General features: G+C 40.9%; 1 protein-coding gene across 13 annotated transcripts in view; it reads left to right on the top strand.

Annotated features, from left to right (window-relative positions):
* ZNF521 (zinc finger protein 521) overlaps positions 1 to 26046 on the top strand; it is a 231720-nt gene that overhangs the window by 21233 nt on the left and 184441 nt on the right. For all 13 annotated transcript variants that reach the window (XM_080581128.1, XM_080581127.1, XM_080581126.1 and 10 more), the window contains one exon: positions 2744 to 2923. In XM_080581128.1, coding sequence (XP_080437254.1) covers positions 2744 to 2923 — 180 coding nt within the window. The remainder of the gene's footprint in view (positions 1 to 2743; positions 2924 to 26046) is intronic.

The raw sequence follows: 26046 nt of genomic DNA, 5'->3' as shown, positions 1-26046 counted from the left end.
TCACAAAGCTGTCGTAGGCTAAACTCGAACCTAGGTCCCAGAGGGTCCCACTTAAGTGTTGACCTAAAAACAAACGTGCCAGTTGGCTCCAGCATGTATTCTAAAGTTGCAGCAGAAGGGAATAAGCTTGACTGACTTCTGTCCCTGCAGAGTTTATATCTGCAAATGCAGAAGGAGAAGCAACACATTTATTAGTCTTAAAATGATTCTAATTTTAATAACTGGTCTCTAAGTAGGAAGCTTTAAATTGAGTGATTCTTCAGGCTTTTGTGCACTAAGGGGTGCGTGTGTGCATACGCGTGTGTGTGTGTGTTGCTGAATTCCTGTAAAGTGCAAGCGTTCCTGAATAATAAGTCTGGAGAATTCCCTCCCTTCCCTTTTCTTTCCTTCAGCATTGTACTTAAAGCAGAGTCAGACACTACCCTTATTTTAAAACAAACAGGTCTGTAAACTTTATGTGCAGCATTTAAATACTCGTGTTAAAATTCAGACCCAGTGCCCACATTTCCCTGAGTGCTGTCAGTTTTATGAGATGAAACTGGGAGCTCGAGCTGAGCAACTAATAGTATGCGATGCGCACGTGCTGCCTTCCAACAAGTGTTTAATGATGTCGGGTCAGTTTGCAACAGTTAAGACAACTATTTCTTTTTCTGTACCGCCTATAACTTGGTGATCTTCTAAGCAATTTCATTAATCTTGCAAAATATCTTGGAAAATGAAGTGGCAGCATAAGTTATTTAGATTCATATAGAGCATTTAAAAATAGCTAAAATTCCATGAAGTCCTTCTGCTTGATTAGCGTCCTTTTTTTTTTTATTTATTTATTTGTAAATGTGCAGATTACTCCTTTATTTGGAAATAGCTGCCCAAGTTGAAGTTTTCCCTCTTGCAAGAACCTTGTGAATGTCATACAGAAATCGTACTCTGGGTGTAGGCAGGGCTTTTGCGCAGCAAATGTATTTTTGCCTTCAGAATGTGTTTTTTATTTTTTAAAATTAATCTGTTTTCCCTCTGTAATACAACTCCCATAAAAATAAATTCCGCCCTTTACCCCTGTCAAAGAAATTCCTCAGTTTTGATCACGAGCCACGCAGCATGAGGAAGACTTCCTGACACGGGTCAGTTCCAGTTTCTGCTCGCGGGTCCGTCTGTATCTGAACCGTCGAAGGGCAGGGGTGCAGCGGTGTGGACCGAAGGATGTAGGAGGAGGATGAGAGCCCCCACCTTCGTCGTGGGCAGCTGGAGTGGCTTTGTGCACAGTGACAGATACAGGGATGGCTGTGCCCGCATCACTGTAGGGCTCTGGCAGAGGATTTAAGAGTGGTTTCGAGTGGTATTCCTCTCCTCCTTACCCCGTCCCAGTTCTAATTTGGGTTTGGTGTTAGCACGGTATAGCTACTCTCCTGTCATGTAATTGTGCGTGATCCTAATCAATTGCGGTGCTAAACGAAGCGGGTATGTAGCCACCACCTCGCTGTTGCTGCAGACTAGGAGCCTGCTCCCAGTTAGTCACCCGCTTGGCTAAAGAGCATGACATCTTAAAAGGCACTTGCACAATCTCCTGTTATTATGTGAGTTTATCCTTGTTTTCTAAAATGACTCGTTTTGTCTCAGCTCTCTCAAATATCTGAAAGGAAAAATGAGGCGGCCTAAGTAGAGGAGGGAAAAGTGGTGAAACACTTGCATTCCTCTCGCTGGAATGTACACAACCATTTTTCTTCTGCGTTTCACTTGTTGTGCTGTGGTTCCCAAGGAAAAACAAAGTTAAGTGCCAGCTTGCTTTATTAGGGAAGACAGATTGTTTTATTTTTGTCTTTTGAAGGAAGCTTTTAGTGAAGTGGGCAAAAAGTCAGGAGTAGTTAAAGCCACACCGTTCCTCGGAGGAGAAGGAGGACGAGGAGGAGGAGGAGGAGAAGTTCTCAGCTTGGCATTATCTCCCCTTGCACTGACCATTGGCAGAAGTGTGATGGTGCGGCAAGCGGCACGGCTTTTCCTTGCACAGGGGATGCGGGTGGGCGCCTTTCTTCCAGCTCAGAAGCGTCAACTGGGCTCAGGATGCTGCTCCGAGCTATCCCACTATCCCCAAACTGCTTGTTAACGTGTCAGACAAACCTCTCCTTGTGCACTGCTTGGGATTTACAGTAGCTACTTTCCAGTTTTCCATGATCAGGAACTTCACTGGGCTTGTCTTAAGTCATAGGCGAGTTTTGTTTGCTTCAAATAGCATGGTGATGGAGTATGGGAGTGGGTTGTGAAATCAAGATTAATTTCATGTTTATGTAAATCAAATTTGTTAGTCTCTTAATTCTGGTAATTTCCTGTGAAATGCTGTAGTTAGCAGTGAAAAGAAGTTCCTGCACACTCATTGATTTGATTTTTCTTTTCATTGAAAACTAATTGCATAGGTGGCTTATCCTTTCGTACAGTGATCAAAGCAGCTTCAATAGCTCTGATAAAATTGACAAACTTAACACTGAAGCATGGAAGAATTGCTTGAGTGAGAAGTAGTGCTGCGTTTGTGAGTGCAGAATAGAAAGTCTCCTTTCATCGAGATTAGAAAAAAAAAAATTAATGAAAAAAAACTCCTTTGCTTATTTAGCAATAAAATCTACAGTGTTCTGCAGGCTCATGCCAAATGTGTTTCTTCTCATCATTACCCCAAGAACCTGTCTTGATTTTTTTTCTTTCTTTTTAAAGGTGCTCTGCTTAGATGCCTGAAGTCACGGTCTTGATTTTCTTTCAGACCCTAACTGTAAACTAGAAGACAAGGCAGAAGATGGAGAAGTGCTAGACTGTAAGAAAAGGCCGGATGAAGGGGAGGAGTTAGAAGAAGAAGTTGTGCACAGCTGTGACAGCTGCCTCCAGGTGTTTGAGTCACTGAGTGATATCACAGAACACAAGATTAATCAATGTCAACTGACAGGTAAACAATACTTATCACTTTGTGGCTGCTCACACTGTTCTATTTCTGATTCCCATTTTCTGCTTCTGATCTCCCTCCTCCTTTCTCAGTTATTTTATTCCTGCTCTTTAATGCTTAGGTGAGACCTTTTATAAACAGATTCTGGGACGGTGTTGTACTGTAAATAGGGCACTATAAATTTCCTTCATACTGAGGGATATATGGATAATTACTGCATTGTTACTTTAAATAAAATGTGCTTTAGCTGTCTGTGTCCCAGGCTGCTGTGTGAATTTTCTAGATTTATACTGTACAGCTTTCCATACTTTGCTTATATGCCTATTTTCCAAAGTCACTTGTGAATACAGAGGGTATTTCTAAGTGGAGTTTAAGTACAGTTGCATAAAGGATGAATGTACACGATGGCACGTTGTAGATCTGGACTGGATGTTGCTTTAGTCTAATATGCTAACTACAAATGATTGTACGGTAATACGTAACTGAATGTAGAGAAAAATTAAGCAAATTGTTAGAGGGGAAAAATTAAATCTGTTTTAGCCAAGGAGCAAAACTGAGTGCTGAATAAATACTGCTGAGCTGAGTACAGCTGTGTGAATGGACCTGTAGCCAACCGGAGTTCTTCTCAAATGATTTTAGACAGCCCTCTCACCTACAAAATCATAGGAGATCTGCTGAATTTTGCTCTTTAGATTTAGTAGTTCTTTTGATGGTATGCACTGTAGATCCAAATAGACTCAATATCAGCAGAAAGACATTTTTGGTTTTTTTATTAGATGGTACTTTAGTTTTAGCCACTACCATGTAAAATGTATTCATTTTGCAATGCTGTTATGTTAAAAACCTTTCTTTATTATGAATTTATAAATCAGGAAAGCCATCTTCCTCCTTTTGGAATGCTTTAAGACAGTGTGCGTGCGCTCATGTTTGGAGAGCTTTCTGGGTTATTTTGGTTCCAGTAGATCCGTAGGCTGGGTCCTGGCAGGATGACATAAAAGTCAAGTCTCAGTACAGCTCCTGAGGATAAAGTGTGAAAAGAAGGTGATTGGGAGAGGAATAAGCAGGCAGGAGCAGAAGAGAAGTTGACAAAGTAATGTGAATTTGCCAAATGGTTTTAATTCCAACTTCAGGTCACAGAAGATGAAGATCTGCAGCAGCAAGAAATGTTTACTTTTATTAATATATTGTTTTGCTTTTTCTTGCTTTCAAAATATTCTAGCTTCAGATACTGACAACTCAGCCGTTCTGTAATCACTCCTATGAACCTCCATAATGTATTTGTCTATATTGCTCATGGTTTTAGGCAGTATGGATGTTCTCTGTGGACTTAAAAGTTGTTTTTTGTTTTTTTTTTTTTTTACATTACCTCTCCTTTTCTTCATACCTCTATTCTTTTGCTCCTTCTATTTTGAAAAATTAGTGGTTTCAGCTTGTCTCTTCTTTCCCTCTCCCAGAACATCTTCCCTCTACCCTCATCCTCTGGATCTCCGCTTTTCTACCTCAGATCCCATTTATTCATCCTCGTTTTTTTCCACCTCGATGTGATACGGCTGTTTCTTCTTCCTGGTTAGTTACTGCTCTCCCTCCATAGCAAAAGCCTGATTTCTTCAACCGAGTGGGTTCTCTGCTTTAATGCTGCAATCAGAATGCACTGAACAGTGCTTGCACGGTTGGGTTGGGAAACTGAAGAAAAAAAAGGAAGAGGGAGCAGTAAGTAGGAAGAGACCTGGAGCACTGCTCCTGAACGCATCAGTTCTTGCTGAGTTGCAATGCTAAATGAAGCTAAAAACAAGTACACGGGATTACTTAATTTGAGGTGCACATGTAAAGGTGGGGAAAGATGTATGGTATCAAAGGGTGGGGGAATGAAAAGGAATCTTGAAGGAAATTAAGTCCCTAAAAATACCTTTTTTTCAAGTAAACTTGTGATAGTGAATGGGTAGAGATGTTTGAAAGCTAATGAAGTGAATAAAAACCTAAACCACACATGCTCCTCAACTAAAAAAAACAAATAAAAATTTAAAACTCCTGACTTTTTTTTTTTTAAAGAGCTACCACCATGGAGTGGCAGCTGCACCTCCTTTTCTTGTCACAGTCTTCTGAAGCATGGGGGTGTTAGATAATTGCTCTGGTTCTCTCCTTTTGGAGGAGTATCTGTGAAACTAGTAGATACCCTTAGCTATTTTTCTGTTGTTGGTTTGTTAATGAAGGCAAAGAAGTTTATCAAAATTGAATTTCTTGTGTGAAATTCTGTTGTTTGGGTTAGCTGTGTTCTCCTTGGAGGAGGACAGAGCGTATCATCTATCCTGATGTGTGATCTTTCCAATCCGGCCTTATCTCAGGTGCTGAAGGGTCACCTAGCCTATTTAGAAAGTTTCCCATTTATTTAAAAATGCCAAGGCTGTCAGCCTCTGAGGTTCACGTTTGAGTTCTGAAGCCCTCCAAACTCTGATTTTTCAGATGGCTGAGCAAGCTGCCACTTGTCTGGATTTTACTGAGCTTTGGAGGTGCTCTATGAGATGCTTAGGGAACTGCACTGCAAGAATTTATGAACTGTGCATGTTGACCCAGTTGTAGGGTCATTTTCCATACAGTTATACTGGGAAAATCAACAATTACATTGACGGAACAAACAGGAAGGCAGAACAATGGCTTAAGACACCCTCCAGTAAATCCCTGGAGTGTGAAACACTAGAGCTGACTGCCATAGTGTCTCGACTGCCCCTAATTCTACCAGCCTGGTAATGTGCTTGAGAATGGGGCTTGCCACTGTAGGTTCTCAAATTGATACTGGGGCTTCTAGTTTCAGCGTCTGAAAATGTTAGATGTGTTCTTCTGACGCTCTGACACTTCAGGGGAAGGAATGAAATTGCTTTGTTGAATCTTCATTTCCCACTCTCAACCAAAGACATGAATGGGGAAAGGGGAGCCGGTTTATTAAACAGTGCCCCCAGTCTCTCGGTGTCAGTCCACCCCCACCTATTCAGAGCATACTGGAAGATGAGAGTTACAACTCTGTGAGATCTACCTCTTAGGATCTTGAATTGCTGCCCTCTCGCAGATTTTTGTCAAAGGAGAAGAAAAAAGTTCTCCCCAACTGGTTCCTTCCTGTAATCTGTTGTTTGAATTGAACTCGTGTTCTTTTTCTAGAGGAGGGCATAGCTGCTCTTTTATTCTAATGTGTGTGCTATTGATCTTTTCAATTTGGGTCTCATCCAATATCCATTGAAGTCAATGAAAAGGTTCCCATTGACTTCGGTGGGGGATGGAGCAGGCCCTTCATGAGCTATTTAGTAATATTTTTTTGCTATCATCTGAAATTCTTGTACTAAAGCTTTCTCTGAAAAGGTGATGATTTATTTATGTTAATTGCTAACAAATCCTGTGATGTTTGTGAAAAACAGATAATGGATGAAGGGGGGGAAAAGCCCCCAAAAATATCTTTGCAATACTTGTAACCACTAGCAGATAAGATGCTGTACTATATTAATTTAGTCATTACAAAAGATTGGCAATCAAAATATGGTTTTAAGCGTTTCTCTCTGATGTTAATGCTTTTCTCACTCTATCCTTCCTGCAGCATTTCCATTTAATAACTCATGAGCCACTTGCACATTGTCATCCTTTAAGTCATGTACAAAAGTAAAGGACTCTGCATGATTATGAACCTGATGTCCTTCTAGTATTTGACAGTTTGGATCCCACTGCAGAAACTTGCACGCAGGATTAAGTCTGGTGTACTACTGAATCCTCAAACACACCTTCTCTCTTTACCAACAGATGGTTGAAAAAAAACTTAACCTTCTGCACTTCTGGCATATATGCTGTTACAGTTTATTACACACTTGCCCTAATCTTCTCCTACTTTGCTTATAATCTATCCTCTCTGCACAGTGTTTTGTGCTGTTTATTTCACCTTTCTGTTCAAACCGTCAGGGACTGTACTGTAGGATGTCTTCCCAGTGAAGGTAAGAACTGCCTTTCCTCTGACTGGCTCTGTGTGTTCACAGACATACTCATCAAGCTTGGTTCTCTTGATGATCCCGTAGGTTGCTTTGGAATCAGAAGTCTTGGTCATAAAAAAAGCAGTACTGGAAAGAGGAGCATCCTGATGTGCTGCCTTGCACTCAGACAATCATGTAGCAAATATGCCAGTCTAGGTGGCTGACTTGAATAGCTCAACAGTGATGGAGGTACTGGTGCACAGGACTGCCATCTTCCACCTGAGTGTCAGTAAACCCAGTGCATGTTGTGTGACTTCTCTACTAGCCCCAGTGGCATTGCAGGTTGTAAAACCTGTCTGAAAGCAGGCTACTGAATCATATGCGGCCCTAGCTTCAAGACTGAGGGTGATCTGAGGGAAAAGGCATGAGCTATTTCTCCATTGGGGATATTTATTTTACCTTTAGATGATTAGGTAGACTTAGTTTTATGCTTTGGGCTCTAGCTTAGTCCTAGAGCTTTGACAGGTTGAGTAAGTGTGTCAGATAGAGTTGAGAGTCATACATGTTATCCCCTGACTTGTTTCTGATGCTGACAGCATTGTTTGTTACGGTTGTGTATCTCCTACCATTGAGGAGATGCAGTTCTCTTCTCTAGCTATGGTCAGAGATTCCTTTCACATGCCACCTGAAAATTATCCCAGATGTATTGGGTACCAGTTATTCTGGGTGCTACTCTCCTTCAGCACTGGTGTATCACTAGGCTGGGAACTTCTAGCCGAGTCAGTATTTCTGTGTTTCTGATTATGATCGTAATTAGTTTTCATGGGCACAATCCTCCTGTGTGGTCGATAAACAGATCATTACCTTCTTGCATGTCTAGAAGTAAGAGGTTGTGCTCCCTAACAGCTTCACAGAAAGCATGCATCACAAGCGATCACAGACTTAGCAAACAGAGGGTAATAGAGATTCCTCTGTAATGGTTTCGTTGTCTCACCTCTTTTCTCTTACTCCTAGTGCCCAGGAATCTTTCATCTTTCTGAATGAGTTGGTAATGCCAGGATCATCTCCTTCACTAGAAGACTTGAAAGCTTTCCAGGGGATTTTGTCCCAAAGGGTGAATGCTGTTCACAGTGAGACTACAAGATAAATCTTGTGAGCACTTAGCATTGTCATGGTTTGATATCCTAGCTAGAATTGCTCTTTGTGCTAGCAAGATAATCCTAGAGCTGGCCAAATATATTGCGCATCTTGCCACTGGTTTTTCAGTTTTCGCCATCTGTGTGGGAAAAAAAGATACATGGCAAAGGTCCTTGGTCATTTCTGCAGAAGCAGAGAAAAATCTGAATCTGATAAAAGTGTTTCAGAGGACAAGGACCCTAAGAAGTTAAATCTCTGATGCACCAAAAGCATATTCATCAGCCTCATTGCAGCTAGTGGCACACTGCCAAGCCCTGTTTGCCAAGTACAGTTACTTCACTTGAGAGAGTCACCCTGTTTCTCTTGAGAATTCCTGCACCAAGGACTGCATATGGATTTTACATTAAACAGTTATTGAATGAAAGACAAACAGTGCTTGGACTGGGGACTTAAGCTTAGGCCTCTCTTTTTCCCTAGAGGGTTTTCTACTTGCTGTTCTACAGAGACCAAAGTCTACTTTTCCATTTGCTTTGAATCACAAAATTCAGACTTCTTTTCCACAAAATGACATTGTTTGATGGAGTGAGTGGAAAGCAGACCTGCTCCTCCAGTTTTCAGTCCCAGCCAATGCACATGGTAGTTCAATGGACTTCTTTGAGTCTGCAAGTTGTGGACTCGCATCCTTTCAGAATTAAGTGGTCCAGGACCCACATGTGCAACTCCAACTTCTTGATCGTATGGGGAATAAGGTGGTAACTTCTGCCTCTAAAGATTATGGTTTTGTCTAAAGATCATAGTTGTGAATTCAGAGAGCACTGGGAAATTGTATAGCTGTTGTGTGAGGCTCGGTTCTGTGAGACTGGGCCTCCAAGCATGCCTATTGGAGTAAGTCTGTCAATGTATTGGATGGAAAATTCCTACGTGTGACAGAATGGCCAAGGCCCGCTAAAATCCTAGCAGTATGGGGAATCTGCCAGACAGAACTTTATATGCAGAACTGTATGCTCCTTGGGAGGATAGATGAAGGTCTTGATAATTGCACTCTTAGGTGTTCATATCAAAATTCTGCATAAACATTCTTGCAGGCAGCTTGGTACTGCTCAGACGTGGAGGGAACTTCACTGCTCTGGGGCTCAAAGCTGTGAAAGTAGGCTGCATAGCCTTGTCGCTGGTTTTCAAAACCCCTGTCCTTACCTTGAGAGACAATAGATCCATGATGAATGGCCAACATGGGCAATGAGGCATAAACTCCTCCCCTTTTTGCTCAGAAACCATTAATCTCTGCTCTTGAGACTGTTAATAAGTCATAAAACTACTAGATCTTCACCTCCTGGGTGTTTTAAAAGCAGTGTGTTGCACTTCCTGAGTTGTCTGTCAGCGACCCCTTGTAAATGAAGGCAACCAATGTCTTTATGGTGGAACTGTTAGTTTTGACTCAGGGAACCCCTGTAATAAACCTGTTTGTGAACATTAACTGTAAATGCCAGAACTCCTGTTCTGTATGGAAGTGGGAGAGGAAGCAAGTGGTGGTGTCTTCCAGGGAGCTTTCAGTGCTTCCTGTCTATCTTTCACTGATCATTTTTTCCTCATTTTGATTTCTGATTTTCCTCTTCCACTAGCCTGACTTTTCCATGACTAAAAAAAGGCAGATAATTCTTGTTGCCCATACTGGCAGGGGTAGCGGTGGCTGACTTACCTGCAGTATATGTCCACCAAGGACTTCCCACTGTGTGAAGGTGAGCTCTTAGGAGAACGGCAAACTATTTTCCCAGCCCCAGCATTGTTGCAGCAGCAAGAAAACCTTTGCCTGGCTGAGTACCATGGACAGAGACGTTTCCTTGCTGGCCAGGCCGCCTGGTATGCAGTGGCTGAACCAGAGATGGTAGTGCTCTCATCGGCAAGGGGTTTTGGCGTAGGCAGCCTCAGAGCGGTGCTTACTGGGTCTGGCCCTTGGTACAACTGTCTCTGAGCTGTATTTCACATGTAAATAATCTAGCAGTGTCTTTAGTGCTATTAGGGCTCATCTTGCAGCAATCCAGGCCTTCCTAGGAAGATGGAACATGGAAGCAGAGTTTGCCAAGTGCTGTTATGTGCATCAAGGTATTCGCTCCTGGCTGGAACATCACTCCAGTCATCCTGGGGCTTGGGCATCATACATTTGAACCGTGCTTTTGACTACTTCTTCTCAAAGCTTCTCTTTTGCTGAGGATAAGGATTGAGGACAACAGTATGCAGTGCTACAGGTTCAAAGACCCCATGTGCCCGTCAAGACAGAATCCGTTTTTCTGCATGGACTTAGAGGTTTAGGTAACAGCTTACCTTACTTTAGTGTCTTCTTCTTAAGTCCCACTCAGCAGTAGGTCATAGTCCTAAACTCTACCAGAGGACGTCTATGTGGTACTTTTTGGCTTAGGGCTGTGAGATCATCAATACCTGACATGCCATTGTGGGTGACGTAAAAGCAATAGGCCCCTACCCCTTCTTATTACATGCTTCGGAGGGGGCTGTGATAACATTGTAAATAATTCCTCGTCTGGCTTTCATATTACTTATTTATCAGGCTAACTGTGCCATTGTCCCTGTCTCCAAGTACTGACTTGCCCAGCTCCTTAGCTTTTTAGACTTGGTTGAACTGTCTCCCTAGCACTCTGTTGAAAATTTGCCCTAGCTAGATTCAGGACTTTGCTTTATTACATTGACAATCTGTTGCTACATTTATTTATAGCCACTGCTGGGTGTTCTAAAGGTCAAGCCGTTTCCTCAGAGAGCATTTCCAAGTGGGCAGCACAGGGTCTCTCTCTGTGTTACCATTTGGCTGCCGTGTCTTTCCCATTGAACGTTAACCTCCTTCTCCCAGTCCTCGAGTGGCGCCTCCCGCCTGTTTCAGAAGAGGGTCCAATTTCTGAGATCTGCCAGGTGATGACATGAGGTAATCCACTGACCTTTATCAAGCACTTGTGTGGAGGACGTAACTGCCAGAGCTCATTCCAGTTCTGGGAGAGCGGTACTATAATCACTATTTGATCTATGCATCTGAAATTCCGAATCCTCATTGTCCAAGGAAGACGGTTGCCTGCAGGGAAGAGGGAGGTGGGGTAGGGTAGGGGGAATCATCAGCACTGGCACATACGTGAAGAAGGAAAAAATAGTCATTACTTACCCTATGATAACTATGCTCCTTCCAATTACTGCTGTAATCAATATGGATCCCGTGGCCAAGCTTGTCTTGCTTTTCACTGTCCTTAGCAATACAGACTTTGAATTGTAAAGCTGCTGCTGATACAGGGTCGTAGCTACCCTGACCTTTATTCAGTACAATGGGAATTCATGTGTGTGATTCTAATAGACACACTATTAAAAATAAAGTGATTGAGTCTTGCATGCATGCACATATATACACCTACAGTCCATATTGACTACGGTGTTTTGGAGAGTCAGTTACTGTAAATACCTGTTGTTTATTACATGCTTCTATTTTTCCGGAATATTTATAATGTATTGTCAGCGTATTACAAATTGTGTCTTGTTGCCATGACAAATTAGTCTTTTTAAGCAGTGAATTTCCCGCACCTCCTAAAATTATTTTCTTGAAATACTTGCTGTTTTTATTATTGGTGCTTGCTTTAATTACCATTTAGAAATGAACAGAATGGGAGGTACAACAGATTATCATTACTTATATGTTCAGCAGTTAAATTCATAGCTTGAAAGCCAAGTGTAACAAAATGCCCCACAGCTCTTTAACACTTTGCTTAATGTAGTTGTAGAAGAACCTTAATTCATGTTTATACAATCAGCTGTAGAGTATTAAGGCTTCCGGGCGATATGGTGGCTCACTAACACACCACCTCTATGGGCTCAGTTTATCCTTTCAAACGTTGTCTGAAGGGTGTAAAAAACCTCTCTCCTTATGAAAAAGAGGACTGTTGGAGGGGAAAGGTCCTTAAAGAGACTCTGTTCCCTGTCTGGTCTTGGCATAATAACCTGGCTATGACGGTCGTAAAACCACTGCTGCTTCCGTACTGTGACTCTGTTAGAAGGAATAGCGTAAGACAAAGAGAGAGCACATCTTACTTCACCCAGGATGTTCTGAGCTATACCTTGTGCTTTTTGAGAAAGGCACCTATTGTATTAAATACTCTATTGTGGAAATCCATTGTGATGTTCAGATAGAAATTTAGCCCTGGCATAGGGTGAGCGTAGCACTTTCAGAAAATGCTGGACCCTGCAGCCCCTTAAAGCTCCTCTGTTTTTTACAAGACACCAGATATGCTGTTAATCCCAACCACTCTTCCAAAATGACTGATAGTTGAGGCAAGCTCTTTCTTAATGTGAACCCTTAATATTCCTAATTTTATATCCCTGTACTTGTTCTAAGAGGTCATAGTCCTTAGCTGGGGCTATCATTTGGGAATGCTGTAGTGTAACTGAAATCTATGACCTCTTAATAAGCACCAGGAGAAAGAGATGGGGATCGTTCTACAACATGCCCTGGGGGTGCTTTCCCTTCAAGAAGGCAAGCTGGAACTGTTCAACTTTTTTCTTTCTTTCAGTTTTTTACCTTCGGGGGAAATTGATCGATTTGGAGATGATTATTCCATAATCTCTGAATTTTTCTTCTTCTGCACTGCAATGGGAACTCCTTGAAGTTTAAAGGGGTTGTGTCTCCTGTGTGCACTGTGGAATGAAACCAAGGAGTTTATGGGGACAGCAGTTCTCTTAGCGCAGTTACTGCATTAGTAGGCAAGTTTGGAACTAAAATACCAGGAGGGTCTTGGACAGAAAAGGGTAAATTTTTAGTTTAAATTGGCTGACTAAGCATGATCACTTCGCTCAAAGGATGCTTCATTTGGGATTTATTTTGGGTTAAGGAAAGTGGGGTTTTCCCAGAAATGTGGATGCATAAAAGACATTTTAGAATAGAGACTTACCGTGGGTGAACTGCAGCAAAGTAGAAAAGGTGAACTGAGAGTCAACTTCTAAAACACTCAAACTTGACAAGTTTGACCGATTTAAAAATAATATGAAAAGTTGGAACTGCATCTATGAAATTTTAGTTTAAATTTACTCTTAATAGAGCTAAAACAGCGAAAGGAAGTGACTTAATATTTTTGTCTGTAATATTTTTGAAGTATATAAAATACAGTATGTCATTTTGCCTGTATGTATATAAGCAAGGAAGGCATGCGTTCAGGACAGGGAATGAACTGAAGTGCTTCAAAATGTGTTTAGAAATGCAACTCCTTGTAAGCTAGTGTCATGGACTGGCATTTCATCGATACGTATAATATATGAGGAGGTTTTTTTAATTTCCTAAAAATACCTGTCACTAGTTTATTGCCTCCCTAACTGTGACCAGAGCTGGTGTCTCTCGTTTGTTTTAGTGCTGCATCCCAGCAGGAAGCACAGCCTAATGACTGGAGGAAGGTTGGGTGACTCATGCGGGGGAGGCTGGAGAAGGGTCAAGTTTTTCAAGTACTTTGCAAATCTTCTACCAGCTGTAAAAGCAATAGATAGGGAAATGAAACGGCACTTGCTGATTTACCTTTCTCTGACAAATGTCAGTTTCAGCACGTGAGTGCATAACACATCAGTTTTACTGTTAACACATAAATTAACATAAATATTTTTTCATATGTATGCATTTATTTCTTATTGCTGTTAACTGACTTCAGTCTGTGGCCAGAAGTGATGCTTGGATTTTTGCAAAAAGAACTGAGTGTGTTTGATCTTTCCTGTACATTCAGTTTCTAAGCAACACATCCTTTGTCCTGAACTATTTTAATATGTCAATAACCGTAGTTTTCTGTATGATTCTAATTATTTTTCTAAACTGCATTTCAAATGCTTAAAACACTTTTAATGTTTGCTTTTTCTGTAATGTTATGTTTAGAATATTTTGCATTACAGGACAATCTTTCTTCTCCCAAGAATCTGTGTAGCCTGACTGGAGAATGTTTTTTCAATTTATGTCCATCAGTTGCTGGTTGTAATCTTTGCTTCACTGAGAACAATGGAAATGTCATTATTATGTTCGTGGAGGGCAGGATTTCTACTAGTGAGTTCACGTACTCGTTAGATTGTATTATTGCTCTCAGGATTTTTCTCTGTGGCACTCAGGTCTCTGCCTTTCCAACACTCTTTATCATTTCAAAATACTCAGCACTTAACAAACTTACTTCCAAATAGCACTTCCCAAAGAAGTGACAGGCTGTGATATTAACCCTATAGTTGCAAGCACTTTTCCATGGCGGGTTAGTCTGAAAGTAGAAAAGCTTTCCCTGTCTGCCATGATGCCAGATGCTTTCAAAAGCAGAGGCTGAGGAAATGGAAGAATGCAGTTTATCTCATTAAAAGTAGATACTGCCTCTTTTGTGACCCTCTCCACCTGGCATTGTCTTTGGTTTTCTCTTGTTATTTGGTATGCTTATTCTTGCTGCCGAGGCTCTGCTTTTCTCTCCTGTTATCTTTATACTTTCCATGCTCTCACTGAGTGTTTCTGGAGGTGTGCTTTTATTTCTATCGCCTTTTCTGCTATCAGCAGGTCAGGTATCCCTGCAGTTCTCCCTTTGGCTGAGAAGGGTGGAGCTGATTTTCTCTAGTGCTGGAGTATCCCACTGTGTCTCTCCTTCTTGTCTCTTCTCCCTTCTTTTTCACTCTTCACTCTTCTACTGTTTGTTCCCTTTTTGCCTCTAGGATCTCCAGAATAGTGCTACTATTCCCGTTGGGTACTTCAGCAGGAACAGCAGACTGAAATTCACTCAGTATACTTAGTTTCATTCTACAGCCTCTGCTGGGCTAACTTTACACTGCTTTTTATAGGAACCAAGAGCATAGATGCAGTACACTCAGGTCTACAGCCTGTCTTGTTATTTGCGCAGTCATCCATTGCGACAGTCCCATTTTCTTGATTTTATCACTATTTCATTAATTTTTATAAATGCTCTGATTTCTGTCTGATGTTTCCCTAGGAATATACCATGGTGAATACCACTGAAAATATCATAAAATGTTCCCAAATGGTAGGAACATTTATTCCTCACAGCGTGGGCAAAAGAGTGTTTGATATTCCGCAGAGCTTTTCCCCCCCCCCCCCCCCCCCCCCATCTTTCAGTGCAGGCATATTTGCCCCCTATGTATTGCCGAGGAAGAGTTTGTATATGCTGAGTTGGCTTCGTGAGAGGCTATTGCCTTTTCTGTTGCATTTCAATTATTGGCCAGTGCCAAAAGTGCTTCAAAGTTACTTGTGTAGTTCTACTCTATGGGCATGGAAAAAGGCTCAATACAAATTAAAGGTTAAATTCTACCTATTGCAAAATGTCTAGGCTTGGGTACAAAATCAAAGATGATTTCTGTATGCTGTGAGTCCCACAGGTTTTTTTTTTTTTTCATACAATGTTTTTGAAACTGCACCTCAGTGGATCTGATGTTGTGAGGGTGCTGAAAGGGGCTAACTGATGTAACTGATGAATAAATACATGTTCACTGTGCCAGTATTGCTTCTTGCATGTGGGGCAAACCTTACGTCTGATATGCCTGTAAGACTCGTACAATGCCTCTCTATGCTCCAAATCTTTTGTACAACTGTTTATCTACAACGCCATGAAATGTAGCCAGCTCTGCAGAACACAGCAGCTAAGATCCATGAGACGTAGTAGGGGCAGACAGGAAGCTCGGGCCAAGAATAATGTGGCAAACCTCCTGCTCTTGTGAAAAATGCCACAGGATTTCTGCTGTCCGCAAAAAGCAGAGATTGCACTCCATTTTTTTAAGACGTAATAGGTGGATTATTTCGCACGTGCATTGCCAGAAGTGGCTGATGCTTTGTGTTTCAGGTGAGTGGTACTCATGGGAGTTGCGTGTTTCAAAATGGTATCGCTGCTCCTTGTCACTCCTTCATTTCAGACGTAACTGGCAGCACAAACCCCATTATCAACCAGGGGGAGGCCAGCTGTGGTAACCCAGCCATGGCTGGAGAAGCTGTTCCCACTCTTGCATGGGCTTTCAGTGCCACACCATTCTGAACCATGGGGTCGAGGAAGCGGCTCAGGGTAGTGTTTAACCCTAACGTCATATCCTGGCCCTCCCTTTTCTCCCTACCTCTGTTCTCTGGGAGTTCTAGCACAATATTTTGACTTGTGAGCCCAGAGGGTTGACTGTGTGGCAGACACTTAAGGTAATTATGGGCTTACTTATACATTTTACTGTCAAATTACGTAATTTTCGATAGAGGGCATAATGTATGCTTTCTAATACACACTCTTTGAGGCTTGGGGTTCTGCCTCTTATTAGATAGCTTAAAAGTCAAACCACGTGTTGTAACAGACCCTGGTACAATTGCTATGAAATGTGTATAGCATTCCTCCCTTTCCTTCCATAACATTCTAGGCTGTATTAATGCAGGATGCTCTGTGGAAGAAAAGGTTGGATTTGAAATCTTTTACTGTAATATGTGGAATGTGTTTACTAAACCGTGGAAGCTATTAGGGGTACAGGAAATGTTGCGTATTTAGGTAGTCAGTATGCTCTTAGTGAATCGAGATGTGGAATAATCATTCTTCCATCAGCCAAGTGTAGTAAATGTGGTTTGCAAACTGAATGTTATTTGCATAGTTTATAGGCCTGCCAGCTATTCTCTTAACTATGAAGTATATGTTTTTATCAGAACGGCATGTCTGCTTTTGAGGAAGGGGAATGGGGAGAACAGAGAAAGACATGCTTTACAAACAAATGAAAAAGAAAATGAATTATTTTGCTATTGACTAAAATTAGGTTTTGATTAAACATTGCAACTGCATTTGGTGACAGTGAAACTGAAGAATTTTTGCTTTGAGTGTAAAAATGGTTCTTAGCATTTCCTGTGCTCCTATGGAATTGACTCTCTTTTTGAAGGGAAAAGACTTTTTTTTTTTCCAGAAAACATCTTTTTCTATAAAAAGGTGTTTTAACTTTTGACTGTCTGTAAGTAGTTCATTATATTATCCTCTTTCTACTTCTTCCTTATACATTGTTTAACATGCTGGATAAAAGGTTCTTCTTTCTTGCTGTTTCTCAATAAGCAGTTAAATCAGATTGAAAGAAGAATCTCTGTGAGTTGCTTAGATTACATTTTAGCTTTAGAGACATGGCTCCAATATAGGACCTATTAGTTTCTTTTTGTATTGTAGTATTTGCCTAAAGGTGTTTTATGTTAAAAATCCAATATAGCTATGTTGTATGTTTTTATTCAGAATATGATTTGCAATTAACATTTTTGCTAGCATTTCATCTGTGACGAACATGGACAGTCTTTGTTACTTTTTCCTCAATAAATGATCCATTATTTCTGAGATGCAGAAAGTGTCTCTTTTCATACATGGATAACTAGCCTACACCCGTGAAATGTTTCTAAAATAATGTGTAATATTACATTATTGTTTAAGTAAGGACTGTAACATTCCCCTTTCCCAGACCTTACAAGCATAATCTGGCATACAGTATTTTACTAAGCACAAAGACTATCTATGCAAAATGCCTGCAGGATCTCATAGTTCTCCCCTCTATTTCTGTTTTCTTTTTAACATAGACCTGCCTCATATTTGTGTAGTTCAGTTGAAGTTCATGCAGTGAGTGGATTTATTGTTCAAAGATGGATAGCTAAGTCAAGTTACTTCACCTTAAAATTTGAAACTCCTAAACTGTTCCTATAAAATGAGTCTTCATATGTTCTTTGGCATGATTCTTCTGTATGCAGTCTGTACTGTTTTCTATGAGCTAGAGCAGGAAGAGGGAGAGAATCAAATGAATCAAATGCCTTTTTTCCAACCAAAGGCTTTGTGATTCCTCCCCCCCCCCCCCCCCCCCAAATTAAACCACTACTTAAGCCTACTTTCTAAATATTCAATGCCATGTCTTTCTAACTTTTTGTCTCCTCTCCCCAGTTTTCATTTATTTTTTGAAATTCTTGCCTTTCTTCCTTTCTGTATTACATTTGTTGACAATATGGAAGGCTTTTGGTGGAAAAGGAAATGGTGTAGCTGTGTGTTTGATCTGCTGATTGTTTTTGTTTGCTTGTTTGTTTTTGTATAACTTACTGGAAGTAAAAATCCCAACACCAGCCACTAACATTTCTCAATTTCAGATAGAACAGATATCATTATTCAATATGTATTTGAGGAAGAAACTGGGAAAATGATTCTACTTGATTGCTGATAAGCAAATTAATGCAAGACATTGCTCCTTTAAGAATAAAATAAGTTTAAAGTCCACTCATTTCTTCCATTGTTAATCCATGAGTAGATTTTAAGCTGCTTAAAACTACTGATCCTGAAAAGCCAGCCTACGTTGAAAGTAGGTACAGCGAGTGAATGTGGAGGGGACCAGGTGATAACAGATGAACTGGACAAATTGGACACTCACTTTTCATAAGTAATTACTTACAGTTGGAGTCCTCTGCTTCACGCAGATAATTAGGAACTTCAGTGTCTTCATTCGGAGAAAGACACTTTCTTGTTGTTGTTTGTGTTTTGTTTTGTTTTTTAAATAATTGGGAACTTTACTTCCATTTTGCAGTCAGTGGTGAAGAACTGTTATTGAGTGTGTCTCAACTCTTTGCTGGCTGGGGTTTAACTCCCAACGAGACTGTATCTTTTTGCCTTACAGTCTTTGATGTATTTATCCTCACAGTAGCTCAGTAAAGTTGGGAAGATCTAAGGGTGCTTAAAAATTAAATAATTAAAAAAAAAAAAAAAAGAGCTTAATCACTTAAGATGGGATATAGGTGTTTGCATCCAAAGTTGTGACCCTGAAAAACTGCTCAGCTGTTACCACCCCTAAAAGACACTCTTCTGGCACAGCTAATGGTTTCTTGTCTCATCTTGAGTGTTGAAGTACCACTGTTTTCTCTAAGCTACAGGAGAATAAAGAAATTAGTCCCACACTGAAAAGAGTAAACTTCAGACTAGAATTTAACTTTACAGGTAAAGGTAAGTAATTTCACAGAATATTAACCTTCTCCACATTGCCTCATTCTTTTGACCATCCCACAACCTAATGCTTTCCAATTCTTGTTCCAGACCATCAGTGAAGGAAACTTTTGCATATGGGGGGAAATGATATACCAGGGGGTTGTCGTTCAGGAATGTTCCACTTCCACATTTGGGGCATTAAGATGTGCAACCTCTTTTAAAAGAAAATGTAACATTCATAAGACTGATAATGCTAATTCTGCCTTGCTTGTTCAGGTTGCTCTTAAATAGCATCATGAGATTCCAGTACAGGAAAATGCTGCTGGAGATCCTCTGGAGAGGTGTGAGGAATAGAGGATGTGAAGAGGAGATTCTTTGTTTGGTGGTGTTCTCATTGTTGATGATCCTATTTTTTTCCATTGGCTTAGGTGTGAAATGGGGATATATGACATTCCAGAGATGAAATTACTGGTACAAAGCAGAACTATTGATTTAAATAGAATTGCAAGCTATCCTTTTCCATATACACTAGTTATGTCAGTTAATAGTGTTACAGAGAAGCAAGTTGTGGTGCATGCACACACTACCATTCATTTCCACAACAAATTTCTATGTAGCTGTAATAGTGTTGAACTAGTTTCCACATTTGGGACACATTTTCCCACATTTGGAACACAGAGTGAAGACTTCTGACTCTCAATTTAGGCTTTGTGGAACCTGACTGGGAAGTGAAATCTGGAGGTATAGAACTTGCACCAGCAATGCTTTGCTACAAGTTTATATATTGATTTAACTGCTGGGTCCTATCCATCAAAGCTTCTATTTCAGAAAATATTTTCAGGGAATATGTCTTTTCAAAAGGCATAGCAGTCCCTTAAAGAAATTGCTGCTATTTATAGAATTGTATTCAGAAGTGTATGTTTTATTTGAGATCTCAGATTCTGATCTCTGAAATTCCAAAGTAAAGGATGAGGCTTTAATGATCAGAGGGCAGCATCTGTTAACGCTAGCTGTTGTGCCTATTTATATATCATATAAATTTGTTCAAATGATTTGAAAATAGGCATGCATAAATGTATACCCAACATTTAGTTTACTGACCATAATATACTACTCATTAAAACAACATTATGACTTGCAAATGGATTTTCAGTCTAAAGAATTTTGCAGTGTAAAATGTCTTCTGCGGAAGAAATTAAAGGATGGTAAATTGTGTAAGCAAGGTGGAGTGGAGAACACGCTTGCTAAACTCCTTAATTGCTGAATAAATATCTTAATAGCTGAAAGGATGCAGAGGTGTCTAAGACCCATGCCACTTTGCAGTGAAAGTTAACAAAACAGTCGTCTGTTCCCCCTATTCCCACCACTGCTCCGGCTTTATTTATGAAACTTAGAAGAGTTTAATATTGGCAGGAATAAACGTGACCAGATAAAACGGTGAACAAGACTGTATCTCTGTGCTTTTAAGGGATGCTGAAGGCAGAATTAGCATCCAAAATGAGGAAATAGAACATGGAATTTCAGTGTAATCACTTAAAAATACTCCACAAACATGAACCTTTTATTGAAAAGTAGTGATTAGGTATCACTGTGGCAGCCTTCTTCATCTTTTTAATTGGTGTTACCTGCTGATGCTTGCTATAGTAAGTGAAGAAGTAAATACCTGAGGAAGGGGCCATGTGCTCAATGTAATAACCAGATTAATTTAGGAAACTAAGATGAATCTGTTTAGGAACTCTTCATTCATAATATATGACTCTACTGAAGTACAGGAAGGCTGTGCACAAGCAGATAAGGGACATTCAGGCCCCTGTAACGTTGAAGTTACCCCAAATTTTCCGTTGTGGTCTGCGTATCAAAAGGGAAGAGGGCGATGGGTGATGAAGAAGATCTTATTGCGTAGGATGGAGTAGAATGGATCACAGCACAAAGACCCTTGCAGTGGTGAGCAGTAACTGTGTTAGGTCTGTATTGTACAGTGTGAGACTATGCAGAGATATGTTAGCTTACGTAGATACATTAGATAGGAGAGTTGCATTAACTTGTGAGCAAATAACGCCTTTCTCAGGATGCTGCTTCAGTTCCAGGGCTGGCAAGATCCCCAGTAGCTTGGGTGTTTTTACTTCCTTTAATGTACATTGTGGATGTGCCAGCTCTGTGTATTTGATTTGCAAAGGGCAGAAATGCACTGGTTTTAAGTCAGTTGTTGATGTTGTATGTTGTCTGGGTAGCGTGACAGTCCTTTCATAGAGTCAACGCTTTGAAATATGAATTTCTGTAGTTTCACACCTGTGTCCTCTGAACCTGGCAGGTGACTGAATCCAGGAGACAGAGGCTTTCAGTCACTGCAGGCAGAGGTGTAGTTAACTTGAAATGTTTTGCACAGTCTGTTGAATTTTTGTTCACTACTGGTCCGCTGTAAGCGAGGCATGTGTACAGCTACCTTTCTGAACAGGGGAAGAGAATTCAGTCTGTTAGCAGTACTTCTGTGTGTCACACCCTCATTACAATGTGTTTCATTTTGTATTCCATTTTTCCTTGTTAATTTGATCCTGTCAGTAGTTAAAACCAGGTAATTTGATCCAGAAATGATGTGAATCATCTATGGAGAATTGAAGCCTACGGAAATTTAACATGAAAGAGAGACCTGTCTTGCACCTGTTTTTCTGCACTGGTATACAGTGACCCTAGAGAAGTTAAACAAGGAATTTTCTTTTGAAAGAGAAGGCAGAAATTCTGCATGATATTAAGGAGAAAAGAGCCTCAGGGAGGATCTTTCAATCACTGTGAGCTGACAAAATGCTCCAGAGCAGCACAGTCCACTTTTAGTGTCACGTTGAAGAATGGAGACACAGTTCAAGGGTGTGCTGTTAGTATCGCCAACCCAAACTTCGAGCGTACGTGTGATGGAAAGGACCCTGCTGTAGACAGCTAGCTCAGCTGCCCAGTGCTAGTAACTTGAGAATACTTACAGGTCTTTTCTTCAGATCTTATTGAGGAAAATTCAAATCATTGATTTATTTATCATTATTTTTAAGCTCGAGCACACTGACTTTTTTATAAATATAGAAAACCAAAACAAAGGAGAATAACCTGGTGAAGTATAGGCACTGCTGCCATCTTTATTATTATCCTGTGCCTCACTCAGGTGGTGTTCACAGTTACCTGTACTGCTATCAGACTTGTGCCTCGAGGACATCTACAGTGCTCATGAGACGAGGCTTTATGGAGCAGGCTCGCACAGCACTCTACTTCAGAAATGAAGTGATTGCTGGCCATAAGAAATCAAAAGGGAGCATTACATTACTTCCCACTGCAAATGTGATCTGGACCAACAAGCTGTAACCTGCACTGACAAGAAAATTAGCCTTGCCACTGTATTTTAAGGGGGAAGAGCATTTTGGGGTGAGATGTAAAGCAGTTTCCGTCTGGAATTGTGGGTGATTGCCATATTAACAGAGGCAGGGTGAAGCTCTGGAGTGGGAAACCACAGAATGGTTCTAGTTAACAACTTTTTGAGACATCCATGTGTAATTAATCAAACGTGCCTTTTGTCTGTCTGAAAACAAAGTAAAGGAGATGGACTTCTACATGGTTCTCAGTGAAGGAGATAATCTTGGTTCACCAAGTATAATATAAAAACAAGGCATTTTTGATGTCACATGCTGTAATGAATGCTTGATTTTGGCTGTCTGAGGAGAACATGCCACCCCCAGCCACACCACCTGAGTATGACACCTGCAGCTTCCAGGACTGAAGAGGCTGAGCAATCTATTTTAAGGGAGGAAGAGCAGGTGACACCTCAAGTTGTGACAAAAAGCCTTCCGTGAGAACAAATAAATATGTCTCTTTTTTTTCCAGTTTACAAAACTGTGTCTGCCAGGACTTGTAAAAATGGGAGCAGTAATCAGGATCAGTATGCAAATGCCACATAAACTGTCCACAATTATTCCCTACCTCAAAGGTAGCTTTCTTTCTCTTTTTCGTTCCTCCTCTAGCACATCTTAGCCAAAACACAACCCACACCAAATTAGTTCTGCAGCATTAAGGCTGACAGATCTAAGCTGTGATAAAATACGGGAAATAGATTTTATACAATTAGAGATTTTATAGAGGGCACCTAACAACTTTTCAGGAGCTAACCATGGGTGAGTTCTTTGAGTAAAGTCCCTCGGGAAATCTGTCCCATGTCATAGGTAGGCCCCAGGTTAAGTAAGACTAGTGGATAAGAGCAGCACTGCAAGCTGTGGCTGAAAGGTATCTGAGGGTCAAAGTGGATGATACATCAGACCATGAGAGCCATCATATTGCTCAGGAAGATTGCTTGGCCATTGGCTTTTTCTGGATAGCTAAAAACACAAAAGCCCAGCAGGCCCACAGCACGCTACCACAGGATTCAGGCACATTTGCCCTTCTGTAAAGAGTCAGCGTGGTGTTTCTGTGCCTCTGGGAACTAACTGTGACTCACTGCCAGTATGCTGGACTGTCGGATGGCTTGCCTTCCCCTAAATCATGGTCCTGGAAAAACACACACAAATCATTCAGTGTCATAGACAGAAATCCGAATAATGGTGAATCTGCCGGCCATTTCTTCCTGTACGCAGTGACCAGGAAGGATGATGTCAGGAAACTGTGGTACCCCACAAGAAAGCACTCTTGGGTGAACTAGCAGTAGTCATCTTAGGAGGAAAACAATACATGGAGTCACTGTATGACTCCATACATTATTTCCTCTGTGCCCATGGGACCACAGATGAGTCAGCAACAGTTCATGGTTTGTAGTAACAAAAGTAGCTGACAATTGTAACAAAATCAGTATGGATGCTTGGGTCTCATCCAGGGCCAGCGGGAGGTTCTCAACCAACAAAGCCCATGCAGTCTAGTCTATCAGGACATCTGTTGCTTATGAGGGGAGTGATGTAAACAAAGAACAGCCCTTTCTTCTTGTTTTATCTGCTCATTAACAATGTGATGCCTTGTGAACCATAAACATACAGTGCGTGTTGGTTACTGCCTTTGGTGCTGATTACACTGCTGTCGGAGAGGAAGTCTCCTGTTTTCAGATCCTTGCAGCCTTGTTTCATGAATAGAGGCCGGGAGCAGGCCTGAGGTGACCAGCTATCCTAGGGTACGGGCCCGCTGCTGTCTAGCTTTCACACTCTATCAACAGCATAACATTGGAGTGTCTCCGTCACGCTGAAGGCTGTAAAGCCTCTACTGATAGACAGGGAGCCACGGCTATACTGGGCTATACAGATGATACTGAGGCTGTCACCAAAATGTCCTTGCAGGAGCAGGGTATTTTTAAAACGAAATTTTGAAAGGATCATGGGAAGCAAGTGTTGCCGTACTGCAGAGGAAAGGTCTCTCGCACCTGGTGGGAAAATTCCTTCCCTGAACTCCTTCTCGGGTGATTGATTTAACCCTCTGGGTGTGGGTAAACACAACCAGCAGGTACCCGGGGTGAGGGGAGAGCGTCCCTCGCGTGTTTTGTGCTAATTGTGGCCAATCTCTTTTGCTCTGTAAGAAGATAAGAAAAAAGCCTCAGAAGTCAAGTTATGCATCAGAGACAAAAAGAGGAAAAAATCCTTCTTGGTTCTACCAGTTAACTCCCTGAATCATGGAAAAGAATGGAGAGACAAACAAGAGTAAGTCTCTTTTCAAGCCCCATCTCGACTCTTGTGCCCAAGCATACGGGAAGATCAGGCACTTCGCACCCTCCTCCTCCAGACAAGTTCCAGCTAGATGAGCAGAGCAAGTATGGTCTGAGAGAGAGTTTGTATTAGGCATTTAGGGGAGATGGGACCAAATTGTCCCTGACTTTCAGCGTCATGCGGGACCTACCCCTTTACCAAATTCCTTTGAAAAATCCTGTTGCATCATTCTCCTTTATTCACCATGTGGTACCCAGGTTTTGCTGTGGTTTGCATAATAATTTGAAAGCAAACGGCACCATAATCTTTAGAGGGTTAAACGTTACCTTCAGTGATTGCGCGTGAGTCCCTTCGACCCCAGGAAGTCTTCTGCCCATGCCAGAGTAGGGAGTACAGCTTTGTGTCTTGCAGCCCTCAGGCAGTAGTTAGAATTTGTTCTAATTAATGGAGTCTCTAGTAGGAATTATTCTGTATTTCCCAAGTACGCAACCAATGAGTTCTTCTGCTGGTTCGTTCTTCTGTTTTAATAGGGGTTTCAAACATTTCCTCTAGGCTTTCGGAGGAGAAGTCGTATTGAGTGCATTATTCAGTATTTTAGGCTGCGCTCATCATTGCGTTCTTTGTAATCAAAGCACCTTTTTGGTTATTGTGTATATTCATAAACTACAGACAGCATAGATTTGGCTGCTTTTCCATAGCCACTCAGAAAATTGTAAGCAAAATTGCTTTTCATTTTGCCTGACAGCCAGTTTTAATTTTATTCATCATTTTATCAGATTATATAACATTTCTGTTGTCTGCAACTGTCTTCTCACTGCTTTCCTCTCTCTTCCTTTTTTCCCCCATTATGTTTATGCTGAAAATATGAAAACAACAATAAAGAAGAGGCCAATAATAGCTTCTTGCAGTAAAAAGGGCTTATTAAAAGGATATTTTCTGCCTGGGTGAAAAAATTCCTTGAAAATATCATAAATACTTTATAACACACAGAGCTACACTTTTATTGTCTTCAGAAGTTGATTGTCTAGATAAGCCATTTAAAAAAAAAAATAAACACAAAAATGTCATATTTAAAAAAATAATTAGGTGAGCTTTCTTCACAGTCCAATTAGGCGGATTCCAGATGAAACATCAAAAAAAGGATTAAGTAACCATACAACATGTGAGCGCTTTTAAAATCAGTCTGATGACAAAGCAGATATACTTTCATTTTCCAGAAAAATTGCTAATACTGTAACATCCAATGGGCTTGGTTTTATTACATGTTTACAGGGCTCTTCATTGTGGTCTCAGCAATATGAAGAGCTCTGCAAGCATGCAATAAAAACCGAGCAGACTTGATGTTAGCACTGTTCACTGGTGTCCCTTGTAGCAGGGAACTTCTGTTTAAATAACCACTGAAGGTTTGTGGCGTGCTCCCTAACCTTGGATCCAAATGGTAAGGA

This window comes from Anser brachyrhynchus (assembly GCF_964034855.1).
Source record: "Anser brachyrhynchus genome assembly, chromosome: 2".
NCBI lineage: Eukaryota > Metazoa > Chordata > Aves > Anseriformes > Anatidae > Anser > Anser brachyrhynchus.
The sequence above is the reverse complement of the archived record's forward strand: the minus strand, read 5'-3'. Positions and strand labels throughout refer to the sequence as shown.